Source organism: Triticum dicoccoides, chromosome 1B, assembly GCF_002162155.2.
Source record: "Triticum dicoccoides isolate Atlit2015 ecotype Zavitan chromosome 1B, WEW_v2.0, whole genome shotgun sequence".
NCBI classification, from domain to species: Eukaryota; Viridiplantae; Streptophyta; class Magnoliopsida; order Poales; family Poaceae; genus Triticum; species Triticum dicoccoides.
The window spans coordinates 648,147,027-648,157,017 of record NC_041381.1 but is presented as its reverse complement, the minus strand read 5'-3'; the positions used below and the strand labels follow the sequence as shown (position 1 = coordinate 648,157,017).

At 44.2% G+C, this 9,991-nt stretch overlaps 1 protein-coding gene across 8 annotated transcripts; it reads right to left on the bottom strand.

The window, feature by feature from the left end:
- Positions 1 to 331: 331 nt before the first annotated feature.
- Positions 332 to 8,885, bottom strand: LOC119349357 (ankyrin repeat-containing protein NPR4-like). Of its 8 annotated transcripts, none has more exons than XM_037617370.1 (6): positions 8,720 to 8,885; positions 7,665 to 7,888; positions 7,470 to 7,496; positions 1,979 to 2,587; positions 1,223 to 1,761; positions 332 to 1,107 (listed from the first exon to the last, which is right to left on the bottom strand). In XM_037617370.1, exons 4-6 carry the CDS (start codon positions 2,538 to 2,540, stop codon positions 508 to 510), a joined length of 1,701 nt encoding a protein of 566 aa, XP_037473267.1. In that variant the 5' UTR covers positions 2,541 to 2,587; positions 7,470 to 7,496; positions 7,665 to 7,888; positions 8,720 to 8,885; the 3' UTR covers positions 332 to 507. The 8 variants fall into 8 exon arrangements, with proteins under 8 accessions (XP_037473267.1, XP_037473269.1, XP_037473265.1 ...); XM_037617372.1 differs by having other exon boundaries at positions 7,470 to 7,499; positions 7,665 to 7,861; XM_037617368.1 differs by having other exon boundaries at positions 7,665 to 7,861.
- Positions 8,886 to 9,991: the final 1,106 nt, after the last annotated feature.

The following is a 9,991-nucleotide window of genomic DNA, read 5'->3' as shown; positions in this document are numbered from 1 at the left end:
CTATAAGGATTGCATTTTTACAAGCTAATACTGTGATTCTGCTTGCAAGAAATTTGCAAATAAGTGATTATTTGGCTTATACCAATTATTTGTGCACATCGGTATTAAACAGACTGCTTTTTTGTGCATCAGTCGATACATTCATTGCACGTTCAATCTTACTAGTGCTCAACAGTACCTGAATTTCTTCATAATATACTTTTCTGTGGTGCTTTCAGCATCTTTTTGTATGGTTTCATGACAACTCTCGTCTTTCAGATGCTGATAACCCATGGCGACTGCCATTGCAGATGGCATGAATTATCTCTGGAGACCGAATCACCGCATTTAGTTTAAGTGGAATACAAGAATAACATGACCACATTCTGTCCCAAAAATTGAGCTGAATACAAGAATAATAGTACAATATTTTTTCATGATGAGTGAACAATTCTATGAGTAGCCAAACAGTGTCAACTGCAGATAGATTGCAAAATGTTACACGGACCAGAAGACAAATATCTGAGGTCACACAATGTCAAGGAGATCAGAGTTGAAAGTTTTTCCGAGCCGAAATCTAAGCCTCAAGACAGGCCATTCGCCCAGCAGCTTCGTGAGAATGGGCAACAAAGCTACTGTAATGCAAATTGCAATGGCCAACCAGTGGAGATGTGGGGGCAACACCGTATATAAACCAGTTGAAAAGGCTGTGGTAGTTGCCACATATGCAAACCACATGAGCTTCTTAGTAAAGGATCTATAGTAAACCAAGAACTCATAATCCTCCCACCTTGCCATGATGCATATGAAGGCGACAGCAAATGAAGAGCACATCGCTAAGGTGTCAGAGATCAAGAATGCCTGAAATGCAACCTTGCGAGACATGACGGGAAGTCCCTCGCTTCCAGCGCCATTGCTGTATCCTCCAGGTAGGGTGAAAGCGGCAGCAAAGGCGATTGTTGTAATGAGGATTGCTACTAACGAAGTGTTGGTTGTGTATATTTGAGTTAGTGATTTTGCATCCTTCCTTGATGCATTAGTCGCCTCTTGCTTGGCTTTCCGATGAAGATTATAAATAGATCCAGTATGTTGAGGATTTGCTTTTAGCATAAGCATGCACACTTCATTCTGCATTAAGTAATAAAAGGGAAGGTACAAATGACCTCATTCTGGGTACAAATGACCTTATAGCATATAAGCATGCACACTTCATTCTGCATGAATTAAAAGATAACATACGTACCCAGTTTAATGTCTTGGCATTCTGTATGACTTTCCACAGTTCCCAAGTTGCTGGATCACCATTGTTGTCGATCATTGTTACATCTATATCCTCATGAGACAGTAAGGCAGCGACTATTTTAGGATTGCAACTTTGGACTGCATAATGTAGAGGGGTTTTTCCTTGGTTGTCTTGCATGTTAATGACTTTGCGAAGTTGCGGTGTCCTCAGGATAAAGTCAGCAAACTCTGCATGATTGTTGGTTATAGTTGTATGTAGGAGTGTCAAACCATCTTGGTTATCTACTTGACAATAAGGAGCATCGGGACAATGTTTAAGAATCTCTCTAGCAACATCAATATGACCTCGATATGCGGCAGCATGAAGCAGGGAAAAACCTTTTGTGCTCACTTCATACCCTAAAGAACAATCATGTTCTAGCAATACTCGTAGCATGTCAACCTTGTTATAAAGTACAACCAATCTTGCTGGTGTATTGCCGTACTTGTTAGCTGCTCTGGCCATTTCAGGTCGCATCCTCATGATTTTTGTAGCGATGTCTGAAAAATAGTCAAGATGCATGAATTAGTTAATGATGGTTGATGGACCAAGCGATGATGATTGCCTTTGGCGCATAATAGATACTGTAGATGCAAAAGCTGAGGAATCATAACATCAACTATGCTGTAGATGATCCTAAATTTTCAATCCCATGGCTACTTTGATACAAATACTACACTATATTACTGTAACTTATGCTGTGCACCTAGGTCTCACCTCCATTCCCATTTGTAGCTGCGGCATGCAAAGCATTGTTGTCACACCGTCCCGCATGACTAGAATCTGGAATATTCAAGAGTTCCTCGAAAACATCTGCAAAATTTCTCTTTGCCGCGATGTACATGGGTGAGTCATTGAACTTGGTCACGTGCTTCGACAGATCAGGCTCTGCTGCTATCAACTCCAGCGCAAGCTCCCTGTGACCGCTGCGAATGGCATAGTGCAGTGCATTGCATCCATGCGTGTCTTGTTGCAGGATTGCCTCACTCAACCGCCGTGAACGGCAGCATCGGAGCAAGACAGAAGCCAATGAGACCCAGCCACGTGTAATGGCAGTGAGAAGAGGCGTCTCCCCATCCAAATTTACAGTGGCAAGGAGTGATTCCTCCAGTGCCACCGCATCCGTGCAAAATACCTGGTGGCCATGGATGGAGGATATGTGGAGGCAGGTGTTCCCTTGCGGAGTTTTCCCATGAAGAATGCTTTGATCTTGCGAAGCCATCTCCTCCATTGATGTGGAATCACCAGATGCGGCTGCTTTCAGGAGTCGTCGGTCCATCTGTGGCTCTTTGTGTCCGCCTTACGATGAACTAGCTGCTGATGTATTTGTTGGAAATATGCCCTAGAGGCAATAATAAAAGTATTATTATTATATTTCCTTGTTCATGATAATTGTCTTTTATTCATGCTATAACTGTATTATCCGGAAATCGTAATACACGTGTGAATACATAGACCACAATATGTCCCTAGTGAGCCTCTAGTTGACTAGCTCGTTGTGATCAACAGATAGTCATGGTTTCCTGGCTATGGACATTGGATGTCGTTGATAACGGGATCACATCATTAGGAGAATGATGTGATGGACAAGACCCAATCCTAAGCATAGCACAAAGATACGGAATAAAAGCTACGGAATAAAACGGAGACTAGCTAAAGGTGAGTTGACGATATATGTTGGAAGTGTTTCCAAGTTTGATGTGATCAAACATCGCACGCTCCCTCTACCATCAAGATTAGTATTAAACCTAAATGGTTTATTGAATCTCGATCGTAGTGATACACATTTTCATGCCAAAAGATATAAGATAGTAATGATAGTACCACTTACTTGTGGCACTGCCATGTAAGTCATAATGGTATAAAACGCATGAAGAAGCTCCATGTTGATGGATCTTTGGACTCACTCGTTTTTGAAAAGTTTGAGACATGCGAACCATGTCTATTGGTGTATATGCATGAAGAAACTCCATGCAAATGGATCGTTCGGACTCACTTGATTTTGAATCACTTGATATATGCAAATCATACCACATGGGCAAGATGACTGAAAAAGCCTCATTTTCAGTAAGATGGAACAAGATAGCAACTTGTTGGAAGTAACACATTTTGATGTGTGCAGTCGAATGAGTGCTGAGGCATGCAGTGAATATCATTATGTTCTTACTTCACAGATGATTCGAGTAAATGTTGAGTATATTTACTTGATGAAACACAAGTCTGAATTATTGAATGGTTCAAGTAATTTCAGAGTGAAGTAGCAGATCATTGTGACAAGAGGATAAAATGTCTATGATATGATCATAGAGATGAATATCTGAGTTACGAGTTTTGGCACACAATTAAGACATTGTGGAAATTGTTTCGCAATTAATACCGCCTGGAACACCATAATGTGATGGTGTGTCCGAACATCATAGTTGCACCCTATTGGATATGGTGCGTTCCATGATGCCTCTTATCGAATTACCACTATCGTCCATGGGTTAGGCATTAGAGACAACCACATTCACTTTAAATAGGGCACCACGTAATTCCGATGAGATGACACCGTGTGAATTATGGTTTAGAGAAACCTAAGTTGTCGTTTCTTAAAGGTTTGGGGCTGCGATGCTTATGTGAAAAAGTTTCAGGATTAAGCTCGAACCCAAAGCGGATAAAATGCATCTTCATAGGACACCCAAAACAGTTGGGTATACCTCCTAATTCAGATCCGAAAGCAATATGGATTGTTTCTTGAATCGGGTCCTTTCTCGAGGAAAGGTTTCTCTCGAAAGAGTTGAGTGGGAGGATGGTGGAGACTTGATGAGGTTATTGAACCGTCTCTTCAACTAGTGTGTGGCAGGGCACAGGAAGTTGTTCCTGTGGCACCTACACCAATTGAAGTGGAAGCTTATGATATTGATCATGAAACTTCGGATCAAGTCACTACCAAACCTCGTAGGACGACAAGGACACGTACTACTTCGGGGTGGTAAGGTGATCCTGTCTTGAAGGTCATGTTGCTAGACAACAATGAACCTACGAGCTATGGAGAAGCGATGGTGGGCCCGGATTCCGATAAATGGCTTGAGGCCATAAAATCCGAGAACGGATCCATGGACTTTGGTGGACTTGCCCGATGATCGGCAAGCCATTAAGATAAATGGATCTTTAAGAAGAAGACGGACGTGGATGGTAATGTCACCGTCCATGAAGCTCGACTTGTGGCGAAAAGTTTTTCACAAGTTCAAGGAGTTGACTACGATGAGATTTTCTCACTCGTAGCGATACTTAAAGTCCGTCGGAATCATGTTAGCATTAGCTGCATTTATGAAATCTGGCAGATGGATGTCAAGACAAGTTTCCTTACTAGTTTTCGTAAGGAAAGGTTGTATGCAATACAATCAGAAAAGTTTTGTCGATCCTAAGGATGCTAAAAGGTATGCTAGCTCCAGCGATCCTTCTAAGGACTGGAGTAAAGCATCTCGGAGTTGGAATGTACGCTTTGATGAGATGATCAAAGATTTTGGTGTATACAAAGTTTATGAGAAACTTGTATTTCCAAAGAAGTGAGTGGGAGCACTATAGAATTTCTGATGAGTATATGTTGATCAGAAATGATGTAGAATTTCTAGAAAGCATATAGGGTTATTTGAAAGGTGTTTTTCAATAGAAAACCTGGATTAAGCTACTTGAACATTGAGCATCGAGATCTATAAGGATAGATCAAAATGCTTAATAATACTTTTAAAATGAGCATATACCTTGACATGATCTTGAAGGTGTTCAAGATGGATCAGTCAGAGAAGAAGTTCTTGCCTGAGTTGTAAGGTACGAAGTTAAGACTTAAAGCTCGACCATGGCAGAATAGAGAGAAAGGACGAAGGTCGTCTCCTATGCTTAAGACATAGGCTCTACAGTATGCTATGCTATGTACCGCACCTGAAGTGTGCCTTGCCATGAGTTAGTCAAGGGGTACAAGAGTAATCCAAGAATGGATCACAGGACAGCGGTCAAAGTTATCCTTAGTAACTAGTGAACTAAGGAATTTTCTCGATTATGGAGGTGGTAAAAGAGTTCGTCGTAAAGGTTACGACGATGCAAGCTTGACACCTATCCGGATAGCTCTGAGTAGAGAGACCGGATACATATAATGGAGCAATAATTTAGAATAGCTCCAAGTAGAACAGTTGTTTGGAATAGCTCCAAATAGAGCGTGGTAGCTGCATCTAGGAGATGACATAGAGATTTGTAAAGCACACACAGATCTGAAAGGTTCAGACCCGTTGACTAAAACCTCTCTCACAAGCAACATGATCAAACATAAAACTCATTGAGTGTTAATCACATAGTGATGTGAACTAGACTACTGACTCTAGTAAACTCTTGGGTATTAGTCACATGGCGATGTGACCTGTAAGTGTTAATCACATGGCGATGTGAACTAGATTATTGACTCTAGTGCAAGTGGGAGACTGTTGGAAATATGCCCTAGAGGCAATAATAAAAGTATTATTATTATATTTCCTTGTTCATGATAATTGTCTTTTATTCATGCTATAACTGTATTATCCGGAAATCGTAATACACGTGTGAATACATAGACCACAATATGTCCCTAGTGAGCCTCTAGTTGACTAGCTCGTTGTGATCAACAGATAGTCATGGTTTCCTGGCTATGGACATTGGATGTCGTTGATAACGGGATCACATCATTAGGAGAATGATGTGATGGACAAGACCCAATCCTAAGACTAGCACAATAGATCGTGTAGTTCGTTTGCTAGAGCTTTGCCAATGTCAAGTATCTCTTCCTTTGACCATGAGATCGTGTAACTCCTGGATACCGTAGGAGTGCTTTGAGTGTATCAAACGTCACAACGTAACTGGGTGACTATAAAGGTGCACTACAGGTATCTCCGAAAGTATCTATTGTTTTATGCGGATCGAGACTGGGATTTGTCACTCCGTGTAAACGGAGAGGTATCTCTGGGCCCACTCGGTAGGACATCATCATATGCGCAATGTGACCAAGGAGTTGATCACGGGATGATGTGTTACGGAACGAGTAAAGTGACTTGCCGGTAACGAGATTGAACAAGGTATCGGTATACCGACGATCGAATCTCGGGCAAGTAAAATACCGCTAGACAAAGGGAATTGTATACGGGATCGATTGAGTCCTTGACATCGTGGTTCATCCGATGAGATCATCGTGGAACATGTGAGAGCCAACATGGGTATCCAGATCCCGCTGTTGGTTATTGACCGGAGAACGTCTCGGTCATGTCTGCATGTCTCCCGAACCCGTAGGGTCTACACACTTAAGGTTCGATGACGCTAGGGTTATAAAGGAAGCTTGTATGTGGTAACCGAATGTTGTTCGGAGTCCCGGATGAGATCCCGGACGTCACGAGGAGTTCCGGAATGGTCCGGAGGTAAAGATTTATATATAGGAAGTCCTGTTTCGGCCATCGGGACAAGTTTCGGGGTCATCGGTATTGTACCGGGACCATCGGAAGGGTCCCGGGGGCCCACCGGGTGGGGCCACCTGCCCCGGGGGGGCACATGGGCTGTAGGGGGTGCGCCTTGGCCTACATGGGCCAAGGGCACCAGCCCCAAGAGGCCCATGCGCCTAGGGAACCCTAGAGGGAAGAGTCCTCAAGGGGGAAGGCACCTCCGAGGTGCCTTGGGGAGGATGGACTCCTCCCCCCCTCTTGGCCGCACCCCTTTCTTGGAGTAGGGGGCAAGGCTGCGCCTTCCCCCTCTCCCCTGCCCCTATATATAGTAGAGGGGAGGGAGGGCATCCACACCTGAGCCCTTGGCGCCTCCCTCCCTCCCGTGACACCTCCTCCTCTCCCGTAGGTGCTTGGCGAAGCCCTGCAGGATTGCCACGCTCCTCCATCACCACCACGCCGTTGTGCTGCTGCTGGATGGAGTCTTCCTCAACCTCTCCCTCTCTCCTTGCTGGATCAAGGCGTGGGAGACGTCACCGGGCTGTACGTGTGTTGAACGCGGAGGTGCCGTCCGTTCAGCACTTGATCATCGGTGATCTGAATCACGACGAGTACGACTCCATCAACCCCGTTCACTTGAACGCTTCCGCTTAGCGATCTACAAGGGTATGTAGACTCTCCTCCTTTCTACTCGTTGCTGGTCTCTCCATAGATAGATCTTGGTGATTCGTAGGAAAATTTTGAATTTCTGCTACGTCCCCCAACAGTATTGTCTGCCATTGATATCTTGATTTTAACTGCTGAGGAGAAAAAACTGAGCAACTAGAAAATCTGCTAAATTAACCGAGCTCCATGAATTCTACTCAGAAAGTTCCGCAAAATTATTCAAAAGTATAACTAGAGGAAACAAGTAACTGTAGCAAATGTAAGCCTAAATTAACTCGATGGAACTGTAAGTAACTCACCTGACCTCAAAGGAAAGGCACTGGAGTACTCCACGGGAGAAAGAGAAATGCTGCTGTTTAATTCTCTTCAGTGGGATATCTATACATATAGTGGACAGACAAGCAACCAACCAGTTGATGAAAAACAACCAATAAACCTCTTTATATTCGTTGACCATAAATGCGCGCACATGTGAAGATCAACCGACATGGAGAATCTGCCAGTAGGAGGTAGTACAGTTACCCTAAAAAATAAATACAAGACAGGTTCTGCAAAATTAGACAAAATTTGGATGCCCGCTGAACTAATGCCATAACAGTAATTAAGTAGTCGGAAGATGAAGAGAACATCCCACTAAACTAATGTTCCATGGCGCATGACATTTGATTAGCCATTCGACTACACCTTTAATCTGATCATGACTCCATGAAACACAGTCGTCATCCTAGCACTCAGGGTCAGGGGGCATTTGGTTTGGTTTGGTTTGGCTGAGGATATCCCTAGCCATGTGTGGTTGGGGATATCCCCATCCTCGTGTTTGGTTCTAAATTGAGAGGTGGTTAAGGCCTTAAGGATAGCCCAATTTATGTTTGGTTAGAGACGAATATCTTTCTTGTGATGACATCTTTGCCATGAAATGGTAAGATTTCCCCCTATACTTGTAATTTGAGTTCTGTTTTTTTAATCAACTAATTACACAAAATATTTATATCATGGAATATGACAACAACACCATACGAAAAATGCATTGGATTGTAAACATATCCATGCGTACAACCAAATGCCTACACTCTAGTCTGACAAAAAGAAGTGTCTGAAACTACATCATACAAGCCACACATTATAGCAGATTAAAAGATGAGCTCCAGACCGAAGCCGATGTTGCTATCTCATAGTATGTCACAGCCAGATGCAAACATACTACTCTGAAGAATGTTATCTCCAGTCTGTAAGCAAAGCACGCGCCGCCGTTCCCCGCCGCCGAAGCTCGCCATCTCCTAGCCGCCCTTGCTCACGTGGGCAGAGCTTCGGACCGAGGGAGGAAAGGGAAAAGGAGGGGAGAAAGCGGCTGCACCTCGACCGCGTCGCCGCCGCTTGCTCAAACGCGCCGCCGCCGATCCAAACTGTAGCCGCCGCTACTGCTGCCTTGTCCGTGACCGTGAGGAGAGAAGGAAAGTGTGGATAGAGTGCTCTGTTCGGGAGGGGCGAGAAAAGAAAGGAAGGCGACGGGAGGTCACCGACGCGTCAGTACCATCCGCTAAAATTTCACGGCTCCCCTCGAGCAGCTTTTGAAGGAATATTCCTTGTAGGTTTCTATATCTTTTATTCTATTTTGGCCCTCATGAGAATTTTGGGGATTATCCCTAAGCCATCTTCACCAACAAGCCAAATGAGTGGTATCCTCTCTAAAACTGACTAAGTACCCCTTCAGGCCTCCATTTATTTTGAGATAAAGTTTGACTACATATTTAACTATATGTCATGAAACTACCAGGAAGTGTCGGTACCGAGGAGGGGACCAACCGACATAAGGAATCCTTCACTAATTGTAAATACAAATTTGCTACTCTCAGCCACTCTAAGACGCTTATTTAGGAACAGGGGAGTATATCTAACAAAATCTTATCTAACTTCTTTGACATTTGACTTTGCGGGGGAAATTTGTGTCAATTTTTTTCTTTTCCTCTCTCTCTCTCTCTCTCTCTCTCTCTCTCTCTCTCTCTCTCTCCCTTTTTCCATGCTAATATTACTTGGATGAGACATAGCTTACTCTTGTCTTAGATGAAAGCTACACGCACCCCAGTAAATACCCCTCCCTCTCCAAAACTCCGCTCTCACCAGTCGTCTTTCCCCCTCCCCCAACCCACCAAGAACAAACCCACGGAGAAACACACATAGACATGCAAAAAAAGGTACGGGCAACCTTTCCTCTGGCCGCCAAGGAAGCCCAGCACACCGAGTTCGACCGTGAGTACATCCTCGCCCGCCTGAGCAAGAAGCTGAACATCAGATACACCAACAAACCCAGCGCGGCCGACCGAGCATCACCAATTTTGAGCGGTGGTTACAAGAGGAGCGGTACAAGGTCTTGGGGCTCGACCTCGAGTACACTATAGCCTGTCACGGTAATCGACAGGTCGCCATCGCACAGCTATGTGTGCGCGATCACGTCCCGCTCTACCACTTCTGCAGAGCGAACAAGCATTACACCAAGCTACCCGAGTTCCCCGGGAACCGGCGCTATACTTTCGCTACTGTAGATACCTCCTCTGACTTCGAGGAACTCATGAACTCCGGCTTGTATTTGTCATCCCTCGTCGACATACAAACGCACTACAGGATTGCC

Bases quoted from the DNA above. Each gene is read 5' to 3' on its own strand.
- LOC119349357 (XM_037617370.1), bottom strand. From the start codon at position 2,540: ATGGACCGACGACTCCTGAAAGCAGCCGCATCTGGTGATTCCACATCA. The intron at 1,762-1,978 runs GTGAGACCTAGG...ACTATTTTTCAG, and splicing joins AGCTACAAATGGGAATGGAG to ACATCGCTACAAAAATCATG. The intron at 1,108-1,222 runs GTACGTATGTTA...TACTTAATGCAG, and splicing joins ATGCCAAGACATTAAACTGG to AATGAAGTGTGCATGCTTAT.